Source organism: Carassius gibelio, chromosome A10, assembly GCF_023724105.1.
Source record: "Carassius gibelio isolate Cgi1373 ecotype wild population from Czech Republic chromosome A10, carGib1.2-hapl.c, whole genome shotgun sequence".
Lineage (NCBI taxonomy): Eukaryota > Metazoa > Chordata > Actinopteri > Cypriniformes > Cyprinidae > Carassius > Carassius gibelio.
The window spans coordinates 1,591,022-1,607,055 of NC_068380.1; the positions used below are offsets into that span (position 1 = coordinate 1,591,022).

At 36.0% G+C, this 16,034-nt stretch overlaps 1 protein-coding gene and 1 long non-coding RNA gene across 2 annotated transcripts in view; both read left to right on the top strand.

The window, feature by feature from the left end:
* The window catches only part of LOC128020761 (beta-adrenergic receptor kinase 2), a 56,457-nt gene extending 48,982 nt beyond the window's left edge, over positions 1-7,475 (top strand). The window contains exons 20-21 of the mRNA XM_052607404.1: positions 1,048-1,161; positions 3,831-7,475. Coding sequence (XP_052463364.1) covers positions 1,048-1,161; positions 3,831-3,992 — 276 coding nt within the window. The 3' untranslated portion in view covers positions 3,993-7,475. The remainder of the gene's footprint in view (positions 1-1,047; positions 1,162-3,830) is intronic.
* Positions 7,476-9,441: 1,966 nt separating this feature from the next.
* On the top strand, positions 9,442-14,286 carry LOC128020767 (uncharacterized). Its single transcript, XR_008185390.1, has 2 exons — positions 9,442-9,983; positions 13,062-14,286. It is a non-coding gene; the product is annotated as an uncharacterized LOC128020767 (long non-coding RNA).
* The last annotated feature ends 1,748 nt before the right edge of the window (positions 14,287-16,034 follow it).

A 16,034-nucleotide genomic window follows, 5' to 3' on the forward strand; every position in this document is an offset into this window, starting at 1 on the left:
TCTGATTCCCCCTCTTCATTAAGTTTCATTGTCCATTGCAGAACAGGAATTGTCAAGATTTTGATAAATATTCTAAGGCGATGGAGAGGAGGGAACACATTTCTTTAGAAATTAGCATACGCCTTAAGTCTTAATCCATCCTGCTCTGAAATTCCCATAGTGATGCAGGTTCACCTTTGAGACAGCCACTTCTCCTTTAATATCCTTGCTTCTTTCCACCGCTAAACCAAACTTCAGTCTTTTCCCATCCAGTGGAAGTGATTGCGTTTGCGTTCAGATCTTTCTAATGCAGAAATAGGTCACTGCAGGTTCCCTGGGGCCAGAGAGTTTCTGCCCTGATCTGTAACTAAGATAAAGAAGCACAGATTTCACCAGTTTCCTGCATTTTTAACTCCCAGAGTTCCTGAATCTTCGATCTGAAGGGTAAATGCACTTCCTGTGGAACATGTTGGAGAGGAGATGCATAGAAAGGGCAGAGACGGAGACCACTTACAAATCAGATCGCAAGAAGTGATGCTTAAACTCCACTACATTGCTGTTGTTCTGTGTTCTCAACTTTGGAGAGCCAGTCTGGCATTAACTCTTTCATTAATTCATTATTTAGTTATTTTACAGTCCTATATCTAAGTTGTCGCACAGACGCTTACTTTAAATCAAGGTCATTAGAAACCAGTCTGAACGTGGAGCGTGTCATTTAGAGGACAGAAGTGAAATGACTTCCATTATCCTTCAGTTTGATGGGAATCAAGTATCTGCGATCAGACGGTTACACGAGATGCTCTGTCTGCAGCCCGTTGCACCTCCACTGACTCACTGAGTACAAGAACAGCTTGTCATCTGTGTCTTTGCTCTCTTGTAGCCCCAGACAACCTCTAGAATTTCTGCCTCAATGTAAGTGACACCGTTAGATGTGTATACCTCAAGCATTGGGTAAAATCCCAGCCGTCCAGAGCTAGCAGGTAGCATGGCGTATTCCTCACGAGCACAGTAGGATAGTCTGTGAGAAGACTCTTACAGGGACGCACTAATTAGTCTTTCCTCCCCCAGCAAAACCTGTTGACCATGGAGCAGATCGTGACCGTGGAGGAGACGCAGATCAAGGACAAAAAGTGCATCCTGCTGAGGATCAAAGGAGGGAAACAGTTCGTCCTACAGTGTGAGGTAGGGCACCTTCATGTTGTGGGTTTCTCTCGTCCCCTTTTGCTCTTGTATTATCTTGCTTCACTTTTAGTGTACCCAGTTCTCTTTTTAAAGCTCTGCTGAGTTGTCTTATTAAAAATGAATAAGTAACTAAATGATTAAAATTATCACAAAAACAAGGCAGGAAAAGTGAAGCTCTGCCTTTATTGACTTCTTATATATCATCATATAAAATGAATTGCGATTAAATGATATAATTAATAGGGCCGGGACTCGATTAAAAAAATTAATCTAATTAATTAGAGGCTTTGTAATTAATTAATCGAAATTAATCACATTTTAATCGCATATAAATATTTGACCTGAGAACAGTGAGAAGTAATTTTTTTTCACATGGATTTATAGTATACCATTGAATAATGACTGAATACATAAGCTTAAGCAACAAAATATTGTTTATTTTTGTTCAACCAAGTCTAGCAGACCAGTGCAATTTTTGCCATGAAGTGTAGCAATAGCATATTTAGAAACAATTTAGAAATAGTACATTTCAGAAATTCAGGAAGCTTATAGGTGCTGGAACCTTCTGTAAAGAGTTTTTTTAAGTAAAACACAATACTGTCAATTACATTCAGAACATTGGAAACACTGACTATTAGAAAACATCTCTCTGTTGCTTCAGAGGCCATAACATACTTCAGAGGCCATAACATACTAAGTCCAACTCTCAATAAGCTTGGCCAAAACAATAAAGAGTTCAACACAAACTTTTGCACCAACAAAATAATACATAGTTCAACATAAAGTGTAAAGTCCACGCTAGCTGCTATATGTTTTGCGTTGAGGTGATACTTGAGGCTCGATGTGCTGCTGCGGTGATATGCGAACGCTAGTTGGTGCTTCAGTATAATCGGTCCCGCCGAAACTAATCCAGTGAGAAACGTTCCGCGGTGCAAAAATAAGTTATTAAAAATGCGGGATTTTTTTTCTGTAATTAATTAACAGAAACTTAGTTAACGCTTTATATTTTGTGTAATTAATTAATCTCAATTAACGCGTTAAAGTCCCGGCCCTAATAATTAATAATAGTAATATACAATTAATAATACTTTTTCCAAGTGTATGATACTGTTATTTTACGACTAAAGAAAACTTTAGTTTCAATCACAGAAATAAGTCCGTAATAAAAATATTTTTCACAATATATTCCTTTGATACTGCCCAAAATTCATTTCTCTTTTCTACTTTTGCTCTTGTGTTACTTTTTTAGAAAAAGTAAAGCACTGCCTACTTGGCCTCTTATTATGATAATTAAATTTAATTAACTACTGTAGATAATTTAAGAAAAGATGGATTGTGCAGAAAAAGTGATGAGAGCTTCTGTATGTGCTGCTATGAACTTCTGTTCTAGGAAATGTTCTTTATCTTTTTGATTCTGTGTTCTGTGGGAAATATTTCCCATCTGTGCAGGAGCAGCATCAGAAGTGTGTGTCCAAGCATTTGCAGACTTTAGTGAACATTGATCCGAAATTAAACCTCATGAGGAGCTGATTTGAAGCACTGTTTTTTTGCAGCTCATACAAATATCTTTCACATTAAAGGATTAGTTCACTTCCAGTATAAAAATGTCCTGATAATTTACTCCCCCTCAACCAAGATGTTCATGTGTTTCTTTCTTCAGTCTCAAAGAAATTAAGGTTTTTGAGGAAAATATTGCAGGAATTTTCTCCATATAATGGTCTTAAATGGTGATCTCAAAAGGCTCTACATGACCCCAGCCGAGGAATAAGTGTCTAATCTAGTAAAATTAGTCATTTTCCAAAAAAATTGAATGAAATTATATACTATTTAACCACAAATGCTCGTCTTGCACTAGCTCCGGGATGTGCTCAAATCCTGTCTGAAAGGTCATGCACGGTTAGCATCTTTTTACTCTGGTTCAAAAAGGTGGGCTAGGGCAAAAAACTCCTCCAACTCCTTTTCACCTCCAACTTGACATCGTTTTACCCTTTTTTTTCTGTAAAGGGCATTTGACTTTCTTTGCACATTCTCTTTGTAGACTTTGAGTCAGTACTTCTGCATATGTCATGTGTGACCTTTCCAACGTGACCACATAATGCATGAAGTGGAGCTATTTATTTTTTAAAAATTTTAAAGACTGGTTGTTTCATTAGATAAGACCCTTATTCCCTTTGAAGCTGCACTGAAACAGCAGTTTGGACCTTGGCCACCATTGAAGTCCATTATATGAAGGATAATCCTAGAATGCTTTGCTCAAAAACCTTTATTCCTTTGTGACTGAAGAAAGACACAAATATCTTGACATGGGGGTGAGTAAATTATCAGGAAATAATCTTTTAAGTGCACAAGCCTCCATTTTAATTGATTCCAATCCAGTTTGACATCCAGACATAAAAGCATAACAAAATATAGGTGCAAAATACATTGAACATTTTTTCAATACTTTCTGAATTAAAACATAGTTTTAATTAAACTTGACTGCCTTTCAGAATGCAGTTTATAGTTCCTTGTTCACAAAAGAACATTAAAAATCCTTTGCATCCAGACTGCCTAAAAACGCTGTTTAGGTAGCTCTCTAGGGTTTTATCTATTTAAAAAGTTCTTGATATGTTAAAAAAAATCATAAAGCAGTTGAGAATGAATTGCTAATGTTATTTTTCTTCTCACAGAGCGACCCAGAGTTTGTACAGTGGAAGAAGGAGCTCACCGAAGCATTCACCGAGGCCCAGAGGCTGCTGCGTCGTGCCCCCAAAGTCATTGGCAAGGGGCGAACTAATGTGCTGGAACTGTCCAAACCTCCACTCATGCACCGCAACAGCAACGGCCTGTGACCCGCCCCTTCCTGCCACCCTTGTCCACCATTCCTCTCCATCCTCTTCATCGACACAAACATGCACATGCTCTCACACTCTCTCTCTCTCTCTCTCCCAGCAAAACGCTTGTCCAGCAACATTAGGCTTCCCAGCTGGCACAGTGAGCCGTCACATGGTCCTTCTTGGAAGGTTCTGCTGGACTGTGCCCTGCTGTTCCTTAACTGTTTGTTAATCAAATGCACACACGTACACAGTTCCTTGCAACTTGACATGCTGGGGTGGGCGTCACTCCAGAATAATGTTAAAGAACAATCAGTGATACCAGTGCTGCATCTGGGACCCGGTTTTAACCAGTGGTGCAGGCTGGGATACTGCACCTTTTTTGTGAGCATGTCGTTCCTTCTGTGATTCCCACATTCTCCTTGCATACGCTGGCATGCTCGTATATAGGCAAAGATAGCCCTCTGCTATAAGGGTCCCAAACAATGTCCACTTGGAGCTTCTTTACAGGTGGCTTTCTGCTAGAGCCGGACTGTATCCGTACCTCTGCTAGAGGGAAACCAGAGCCATGTGGCCTGAGAGATCTAATTAGTTAGAAACAATGTCAAAAGACAATGGCTTGAACAATATCACTCCCATTCTCTTTTATGTCCTTTGTGGGAACACCAAGGCCACCTCACTGATTGTGCCATTCATGATGCATATGTGTTGTACTGCTTTGTCAACATTGCGTGTGCATCGTTTCATGCTAAATGGACTCTGATTTGTGGATTGTTCTGGCTTCCGACCCTTGTCCTGTATTTGTGAAGTACAGAAGTCTTCGACACTTCCTTAATACTCGCCAACGGATTCAATGAACTGCAACGGCGAGTGTTGCGTGCATCCAAGTTCTGAGAGCTCAGAGGACGTACAGTGTAAAACGGGAGCGTTTTTCTTTCTTTTTTCTTTTTTTTTTGCTCAGCCCTTGTAAACACCAAATTTGGTTGAGTTCCTCACATGCATTAAATGTGTGTACTAATGCGTGTACATGATGCAAAAAGTAGGTGTTGTTGCTTTAAAGGAAATGCCCCAATATTTTCACCAGGAAGAATTTTTTCTTTCACCTTGAATGTATTTTTGTTTCTCTTTTGTCTTTTTTTTGTTGTTGTTGTTGTTAATTTGTTCGTGGTTGGAGTGTTTTACGCTGCTTGACACAGTGGGAAGGAACGTGGCAGGACCTTTACTAAGACACGAACCCAACCCCTCCCCCTGAATCCACCGAAGTGCAAAAAGTGCCAATGAAATAAACATTCGACTCGAGACACCTGAGAATTCCTCGAGTCCAGACCTGCATCTCCCCCAGAACAGATCCCGAGAACAGTGTTGGAAACTGAACACAGAATAAAAACTGAACTGCAGACCTCCAGTCATGTACAAGGAGGCCAATGGATGGTTGACGATGCATGGTTAGAGGGACCACTTGAGATAAAAAAAAAAACAGCAGCAGCATCCCTGGAGTCTTTTATCGGACTGTATATATGAATCCTTTCTCTGTGCATCTACAGTATAATCTTCTAGACAATGTTTGCATATATGGCGAATCTCTGTCTCTGCCTGTCTGTGTTTGTCCCTATGTCTCAGCTTGGGGGCGGGCGGGGTGGGCGGTGTTCACATCTGTCAATCAATCAGCAGCCATGTGCAAACCTCAGGCTGAGAAAACTGTGTACGCCTCTTTTAGGACCATTGGTGTGAAAGAGTGAAGAGTTGGATGGCTTATCTCATAATGAGGTGCAAGGAGGTCTTCTGTCTGTCTCTTGTGTGTTTCGTTATGCCGGCACTTCTGAGGGTGAGACGCGCAATGCAGCATTATTACCATTATCCATCCATTCACAGGCAGATAGACTGTTATTCAGTTAGAAGGTGGGACGCTCGCACTCACAGGTGTTTGGAAAGGTGTGCTGCTTGGATCGCGAAAGGAGAGACAACTTAACACCATTTGTTGTAAGGCTTGATTTTAATATAGTTTAAATTTTTATATTGTTTTGGATATGATGCAAATGCAGATTTCTATAGATTACATATTTTTTGGAGTATGTTATGTGCATTTATTTTGTTCCTTTTTTTTTTTTTTTTTTTTTTTTGATGGAAAAACAAGCACAGCTCAACAGGCGTGAGGTGATTTTAAAGAAGTATTTTCTTCATGTGTATTCAGGTTCTTTTTTTCCATGCAGTAATTTTCTTTTTCTGTGACTCCCGGCTGTGCATTCCAGGTGATTTGCATGCGGAGCTCTGCTGAAATCGCAGGGTTTTGGGAGTCGGATCAGTTTTTGTAGCCTTGAAGTGTCGGGGAGGTGCCATCCTGAGGATGTTTTTAGTGCCCTTCAAGAGTTTTATTTTGAAACCAAAATGGCTTGTTTTGAAATATATATTACTGCACTTTTTCCATCACGCTTCACAAGCTGACGAAATAAAATGTGCCAAATGACTGTAGGAGAATGTCCTTTGAACCAATGAAAAGCTCACTCGATGCTCGCCGGCTATTTCTGAGACTAAAAATTGGTACGTTTTAATGGGCGAGCAGCAGTGAGTTTGAGAAAGGGTACAGAAATGTGATTAAATTCAGGAGACGTGGAACAAGTGGGCCATGGGGCAATGATCCTACATCATTGACGATATGCCTCCAAGCTACTGACTGGCGACAGCCGGTACCGTTTCTTGAAAATGCTAGCCTGTTTTTCAAAAAAGGGTGGCACCTCCGCCAGTCCTAAGTATCCATGTTTTATTCAGGGTTTTTTTTTTATTTTATTTTATTTTACAGTAGCTTTTCAGTCACTTCGTCAGTGTTTGCTTCATTCAGTTGCTTGTGTGTCTGTTCCGTAGCGGTGAATTTTGTGTGTGGGTGAACGCAGGTTTCAAAATGGAAGAGGACAATAAATAGGAAGGAAAAAAAACTAACAAAAATCTAAGTATATATGTGTATAAGAAATGAAAACAAATGAGCTTAGGTTTATTTAAAAGACTTTACGATGTAGACACAAAAAAAATTGACTCGGGAAGGGATCGGGTTCGATGTGAGTTCAACTATTTGTGGTGAAGAATCAGCTCAGATCTTGCACATAAGAACTTTAGATATTGTACTTACGAGTTACAGATTATTATTTTTGTTCGTTTAATACAGAACTCTCTTGCTCTTTCATATTTATTGTCTGGTCGGGGAGCTAGTCCCTCTGTGCGTTGGTTTACCTAGGGCACGGAGCTGTCGAGTATCTGGGTTTACAGTCAACCGAAACTCTCTTTTTCATGTGTCACAAATAAGCGCAAACGCAAATACTACTGTCTGGGGTTATTACCATTGAGGTTATGATGATGCTGATGATGATTATAATAATTATTGATAATATTATTCAATGAATGATAATTGTTATTAAAATTATTTTTTGTTTTCATTTTTCAGAACAGCTAGGAACGTGTCTTGGACTGCTCATAAAAACAGTTCAGAAATAAAAGCCCCTTTTTCGTGTTGCCGTGTCTGTTGTCTCCATGCTTTTAAAGCTGCTTCATTTCAGGATTTATTCTGTTTATATCAGAACGAGGACACTCGTTCGATTTATACAAACTCTTTAGTGAGAGATTTATAAACTTAAACCTCCATTAGCCAACTTTCAGGGCATGTCAAAGCCATTTGAAGGGACTGCGGCCAAGTCTCCTCAATGGAGCTCAGTGTGAATGAGCAGTGCGTTAGTGTTCTGGAGTAAACAGTCCTCTGTTGGACATCCTTCTCTATCCTGTAGCAATAATCAAAGCTCAAATGAATCTTAAAGGTTCTTCGGGTTTATTATCCTCGCCATATTCTAATATGTCCTTGTTTACCCCTCTCCTTGTGCCTAGATGTGAAAAAGCGAAATGGTGATTTTAACAGCACTGATTAAAACTGCACTGGCATTGAAAGCATTTGAACATTATTCAATGCAATATTTAAATGTTGAATGTACAGGTATATCAGTTTAAAAAATGAAAACTGGTGCCATAACACAATGATTTTGTTAACATTCATCAAAATAATCTGATTATAGTCCAATTGATGGACTAAAAAATCTTCATATAAACCCATCAGAATAAAAGGGGTGGTTTAAACCTGAAATAGCCCAGTCAATAGGAAAACGTTAACCATGTAAATGCTTCAAGCAGATTTGAAAATAGCTTGCACACATACAATATTGTTATCCTTAAAATAGAATAGAATTTTATTGTCCATTTTTGGGAAATTTGTCTTCAAATTTGGTCTTCAAATAACAGTCACAAATCAACATTAAACACACGTAACACATCACATAGTTTAACATTACAGTAATAATAAAACCATGCAGTGCAAATATAAGCGACCCTGGACCACAAAACCAGTCTTAATTCACTGGGGTATATTTGTAGCAATAGCCAAAATAAAACATTGAATGGGTAAAAATTATCGATTTTTCTTTTCTATGCCAAAAATAATTAGAATATTAAAGATCATGTTCCTTGAAGATATTTTGTAAATTTAATACCGTAAATATATCAAAACTTAATTTTTGATTAGTATTATACATTTGCTAAGAATTCATTTGGACAACTTCAAATGTGATTTTTCTCAATATTTAAGATTTTTTTGCACCCTCAGATTCCAGATTATTCAAATAGTTGTATCTCGGCCAAATATTGTCGATCTTAATAAACCATACATCAATGGAAATCTTATTTTTAATTTTTAAAAATAAAAACTTAAGACTGGTTTTGTGGTTCAGGGCCACATATAACAACCTACTACATGAAGAAGTCTTAAAAATCCAAATTTTGGTATTCTCTGTTTAGAAATTTAACCGACTTGGCACTAAAGGGATTTTGGAATAATTTGATTTACACCCTCTAAATTATAAAGCGTCTCCTTGAAGTTAACAAGTTCAAATTCTCATGTAATGTAATGTGTTTATTGTCCATTACAGATGTCTTGGCTTGTTTTAATGTAGAAGCCTCATAAAACTTAATGTTTACATCCATTACATCCATGCGGTAGCTCCTGTGGCGTTATCCACAGTGACTGGGAAACTAGCATGTGCTTAAGGGTTTGAAATGCATGTAATGCACATGTAAAAGAATGTGAATCATATCACAGAGTTCAAATAACTTTGTTTCAGTATCAGAAATCAAATTGTATCCATTCCAACTGATGAAAATACCTAATGTTTTTAGCCACCTAAACTGTTTTAGCTAAAGAAACAAGACAAAGAAAGCCTTTTGTCTAAAATGTATTTAACAGACGATAATCAAGTCTGCTAAATATTGAATTTATAAACTAGATCATCTTGAGATCAAAATGATTTTATGTTTCTCCATGGCGGCATTCAAAAACTAATATCCACTGGCCTCCAGCGATTCCTCCTAGAGATCATGACTGTGATGATGACTGTCCTCTCTTTAATTCTCTCTGACACCTCCTCCCGCAGCACACCTCCCAACCCATGTGTGTCCCAGCTGAGTCTGTCCACCAAACCACACCGGCAGCCATTAGCAAGCCTGCGGACGCTTGACCTGTCTGCTTTTAGCCGTTTCCATCACCGTTTTCCCTGGTTTACATTTTGGAGTAGACGTCCAAAAGGAGTCAGTCTTGAACGTCCAGCCTTGACAAAGTCCATTTGAAACTGTTAAGCAACATTGCTGCCAAAGTAAGCCGACATGTTTTGAAATCATCAACATCAGTGACGCTCCCAGTTGGATCCCCAATGTGTGAAAAGTCAAAATATTGCCCCCCCCAATTTACAGCACTCAAGTGTTTCCCAAACAGGGTAGTATGTTTCTCCTCTTCTAGCCGCAGGATATTTATAGCCGCGTCTTATGTTAACTCTGCTGCCATGCTTATCTCTCTGTGTGTGTGTGTGTGTGTGTCCTGCCACTCTTTCTGATTGTAGCTTAACCCTCTCAGTGACAGTGAGACTGTCTACCTTACATTACTCTCATTGGATATATTCTTCCACTCCATCGAGGAACCATCACAAGGTATGCCTGTTGGTTTTTCTTATTGACACCCATCTTAATCTGTTCTTTTTGTACATACTGTGATTGATTAATAGATCCCAGACCCTCACAGACACCCACGTCCTGAAAGGCCGGTCTAGTCCTAGTGATATTATTGACGTTAGGCTGTTCGTCTAGGCACAGAAGTTGGTTGGTTTGTTCTGGTTGGGAAATTAAAGGCCTTCTGTTTGGATCGCCGTGATGTTCCATGTCTAAACGTGGCGCTGTCTCCAACTGAAATCTGAGCTCTGTCTCTTAGGATCATTTTTATCCTTTGACTTATTTGTTTTGTTTGTTTGCCGTGTAATGTCGAAGCGGATGGTAAGATGTTAAGGTTCGGCAGGATTTAAAATAGGTATGCAATGTCAAGATCGTGTGACCTAACCTTCACATGAGTCGGTGTTTGTGTGCATTTGCATTAAGATTGAGCGATTTGCAGGAAACAATTGAGCGAATAGAGGAAGCTGTCATTTGCAAAAAGATATTGCAAGCTGTTAATGTTGTTTTTATTTTATATTTATTTCTTGGCAGTATGCTTTATATACTTTGAGGGAGAAAAAAATCCCTAAAATATCTAATTGTATAGAAACAAATATTTCACTTTAATACAATTTAATTTGACAGAACATGGCACATTTCCATAAATAAAAAATAATATAAATGGTGCCTTTTAGAGATTAAATTGCAAGCGATTAATTATTTAATTTTATCCTATATTCATTTCCTTTATTATTATCCTTTATTCTTTAGATTTGAACAGCCTGTTTTTGTTTGTTTGTTAAAGCAGATTAATATAGTTTTTGGTCATCGTATAATAATTTAAAATAAACTGGTAGATTCCTTGGAGTTTGTCAAAAGTGGCAATGCTGAAATGCTTACAGCACCTCAAGTGAACAAATGTCAAAAGAGTGAAACTAAAATGTAAAACTGCTGGTTGAACACTAGTGACATGGTAATGAAGCCCAGATCTGTGCTGTTCTCAGTCAATTCCTGCCATTTGGCCTTCATTAGACTCAGCTTCTGGGTTTGTTTTCGTCATGTGTTTTGTGTTGCCGGAGCGGGTGGTCCGTATTTATCATGGAGCGATGTTTCACTGAAGACTGGGGAAGAACATTCAGTAATCTCTTTAATTTAGTGCCTTATTACCTGAAGAAGCTCAGTTGGATTTGTCCTCAACCGCTTACTTCTAGATTTGAGTTTTCTGTGTATATGCCTGTGCAGAACTCATTGCAGTGATGCCAGGCTGTTTCAGGTAGTTGTTGAAGACACAGAGATGTTTTTGTGCAAAATAATTAGCATAAATCACACATCCTGTATCTGCTACTGTCTGTTTCACCAGTTAACCTAGATTTCACACACAAATTCTGGATTTAAGAAGTCATATTTATTTAGAGGGAATTTCATGACAATAATTTCACAATGCAAAAATATATATTATTTTATAGAAATATAATTATTTATTCTTTAAGAATGATATGTTACATATGAGTCAATGAAACAATGTCTTAAAATTTATTTATTAATAGTTAGAAACAATGTATTACTTTGGAATCTATTAGTTAGGAATTTATATTTATTTATTTATTTATTTATTTATTTATTTATTGGAACCTGTGATACTTTTTTCAGGATTCTTTGATGAATAAAAAGTTAGAAAAGGAAGAGCATTTATTTAAAATAGAAATCTTTTCTAACAATATACACTACAGTTCAAACGTTTGGGGTCAGTAAATGTTTACTTTTTTTTTCTTTCTTTTGAAAGAAATTTAAACTTTTATTTGGCGAGGATGTTAAATTTAGAAGTTAAGAGATTTATGTTGTTAGAAAATATTTATATTTTGAATAAATGCTGTTCTTTTTAACTTTTTATTCATTGAAGAATCCTGAAAAAAATTATTGCAGTTTACAGAAAAAAATATTTGACAGCACAACTGTTGCTAACATTGACAATACTAATAATAAATCAGCATAATGATTTTTTTATTGATCATGTGACACTTTATACTGGAGTAATGGCTGATGGAAATTCAGCTTTTCATCACAAAAATAAATTATATTTTAAAGGATATTAAAATCGAAACCAGAATTTTATATTCTAATAACATTTTGCAAGATTACGTTTTTTTTTCTGTATTTTTTCATCAAATAAATGCAGCCTTGATGAACAGAAGACACTTCTTAAAAAAAACAAAAAAACATTACAAGTCTTACTGATTCCATACTTCTGAACAGCTGTGTGTGTGTGTGTGTGTGTGTGTGTGTGTGTATGTATGTGTGTGTATATATATATATATATATATATATATATATATATATATATATATATATATATATATATATATATATATATACAGACAATAATTACTATTAAATGGCATATTTATACAATATTACATATTTACTAAATATAGTAGTAATAATATTGAATGAAATATTTATAATAATACCATTTATATTATATAAAATATTGTAGTAACCAAGTGTTTTGCTAGAACATTCATGATAAATAGTCATGCTAAGATTTGGTAGAGTAAAATAATTTTCACAGTGATGCACAATAATAGCCTACAGTTAATAATTGTTTAAGTTGTACGTTTTCATACCAAATCCTTTTTAAATACATTTTTATATAATGATATTTAATTTTTTTTTTTTTTTTTAACAGTTGTTGCTACTGTCTTACTACAAATAACATTTTTATGTTCACTATAAATGAACAATGTTAGCATAAGTAAGCTAAATATCAGGCTTTAGTAAGTTATTGTGCTAGATGAGGGAAGGTTTTGTATTAATATATTCATAATTATTATTATTATAATATTCATAATTATTTTTTTTTTTCATTATACTTATGTATTTGTAAAAGGTTACAGATATTAAGATTATTATATTGTTTTTTTAATTTAAAGCAAATATTAATAACAATTACATAATACTTTTTTATATTATATTTGTAATGTATATTTCAGGATTTAATTTGACCAGGGATTTTATCCATGATTTACACTCCAGTATATAATGATAATCTCTCATGTTTTGTGTCTTTTCCTCCATCTGCAGGTCCACAGTGTCACTGTTTCCATGTTTTGCTTCACACTTTGTGTCCTCGCTCACATCACACCTGGCTGAGATCTCCGTTCCCGACCTCGTCCCGTCATGGCGCTCTCCTCACGCTTCGATCTCTGTGAACAGAAGAGAGTTCAGCTCAACTAACCCGACTGTGGCCTAACCAGCACCAGTTCAACCTTTTGAGATGATTGTAATCCAGACTCGGCCTCACACAGACCACACACTCACATTAACTTGAATGGGAAACTCAAAAGACTGCCTATGTCTCGAAGTTCCTGTAAAGTCATTCAGTTCACATTGAAAGTGCCTTCTGGCAGCTATTTTCAGTCTAGGTATTAGACATAAAATGTACAGTTTCCGTGATCAAGGGAAGACTGAAATATGTGCTTGTCAGTATTACATTTTAACTACATTGTCAAATCTAATAGTATCATGAATTGTATCAATATCACATAGTATGACAAAAGTTTTGCTTATTAGCCTCAAATCACATTAAAAAACTTTTTTACATTGTAACATATGTATTTATTACTTGTTAAGTCTAAAGTACTTTAATATTTCATATCACAGTTTTAAGCAGGCTTTAATTCTCACAGTGTGACCCGTGTTGCTGCTCAGGGTCTCTCTGTGGTGGTCCACTGCCTGCTACACATTAGGATGACAGTGAAGTTACTCTGAAGGGTTTTAACTCTTCTTGAATCTGTTATTAGCTCTTTATTATTCTAAACTAACCCTAGTAAACTACTTTTCCTATTGTTCTCTATACAACTATACAACAGCATACAGTCTTTCTAGGCAGTTGAAGTTAGCTGGTGTTGCTGCATGAAGTGTAGTTATTGTAGACCGAATACTGAAGGACATCTGCTGCCCTCGGCTCACACACGTTTAATATCACTGCTTGTGCTGCTAATAGAGCAGCAAGGGCATCAGTGGAACCTTTCAGTGCGTATATGGGACGCTTACTAAAAATATTGTGTCTTTAGTTGTCACCTTCATGAAAATTAATCATGGTTTTACTATGGTTCGACTATCTGTAGTAATCTTAGCAGTGTATGTAGCTTCTTAGCATAATGAGCTAACAAATGAAATATCAGGCTTTAGTAAGTTATCATGCTGGATGAGAGAAGTTATTTTCCCCCCCAAAAAAGTATTGAATTGCCATGTTTGTTTGTGCATGTTTATTAATATTAAAACATGAAGAATTTTCTTATGAAAAGTATTGTTGTTGTTATATTTTATATATATATTTATACATGTCTCATTCAATTTTGAGTTTTATTTTTACTATAAAACATAATTAAAATAATTTGTAATTTTTAAATAACATTTTTATTTGTTTTGCAGAAAGAAAAATAAAATCAATAAAAACTATGTATGAACCTTCAAATGTCAAAATATATTAGAAAATGTACTTCAAGGAGCAAGAAAATGCACTCTTAAAATACAGGTTGGGTTAATTCAAATGATTACACACACACACACACACACACAGTATGTATGTATGTGTGCTCTTGTTTTTGTGACAACTCTATATAATGTCATGGGTATGACACAGGTATTACAAGGAGAGGGTGACTTATGAGGACATAACCCATGTCCCCATTTTTCAAAACGCTTATAAATCATACAGAATTAGGTTTTTTTTGAGAAAGTAAAAATGCTCCTGTGAGGAAAAAAGTTTCCTGTGAGGGTTAGGGTTGGTGAAGGGCCATAGAATATACAGTTTGTACAGTATAAAAACCATTACACCTATGGGATGAACCCACTTTTCACAAAAACAAACGTGTGTGTTAAGAAATATTAATATAAAGTTATCAAAGACATTCATATATTTTAACATTTATTTTAGCTTTATATTTTTAAATATTGAAATTAAAATGTTTTTGTACATGAACAGAAAATAACCAGATCCAGGCAGAGCTTGGCAGCTGGTACAGTCAGCGAAGCAAGCAGTCAGAGTGAACATGCAGAGCAGTGTTGAGACGAGCGGTCAAAATCGAATTTTCACCAATTGTGTGAGGTTTGCCAGCTTTTGCGATGAGCTTTGCTACACAATAAGATGCCTCCGTGGCTTTACTGTTGTAGTTGCTAGAGAAGGCAGTTTCAACAGTTTTTTTTCCTGCTTTGGTACTCTTTCAGTTTGTTCTCATTAAACTCATAGGCTTGGACACATATGTTTTGTTTCCAAATGCTGCTCCATCTTATATTATAAAAAGTCTTGCAGAATTGGCAAAACAAATTATCTTCACATTAATTCTTAATTCTTTTGCAATTAACTTGTGTCTTTTCTTCTCCACTTGTTTTTTTCTAACCCTGCTGTCCCTGTCAGCATGTCCAATGGTCATGTCTTAATTTAGCAATTTCTGTATTGCAATAGTTTTTAAAATTTCTCATGGGGATTTAATAATTTTTGACTTTTCAGTCTGAGTTAAAACTTTTCATTTCATTTCATCTCTAAAAGAAAATAATAATTAATAATAATTCTGCACACCTGAATATAAGGAGTTTTTCTCTTCCAGCCTTCATTGACAATTATATATCACTCCTACATTATTAAATACAAAATTAATGACTGTGTTCCAGGGGGTCGTTTGGGGTCGTTTGTAATTGGTAAAATGTGCTTTCAGCGACCCTGTTGAAAGCCATTTATGCATGTTACTTACAACTTCTTAGAATTTATCTTAAGAAATGTCTTTACTTCTTACAAACAAGATGGTTAAAGAAAATATTTCCAAACTTTAGAAAATTGCTCTTGGGAACATTCTTACAAACTTAAGAAAAATGTTGAATCTTAGAAAAAAAGGGTTCATTGGGGTTCTATAAACCAAAGGTTCTTTACTCAACTCCAAAGAACCTTTTATGATAGAAAGGCAGTAGTAACTTAATATCACATTTTAATCAAGCTGATTTTTGGAGAAAAACTGAAATGGCACTCTTCGTGTGATATTGATTAACTACATAAAA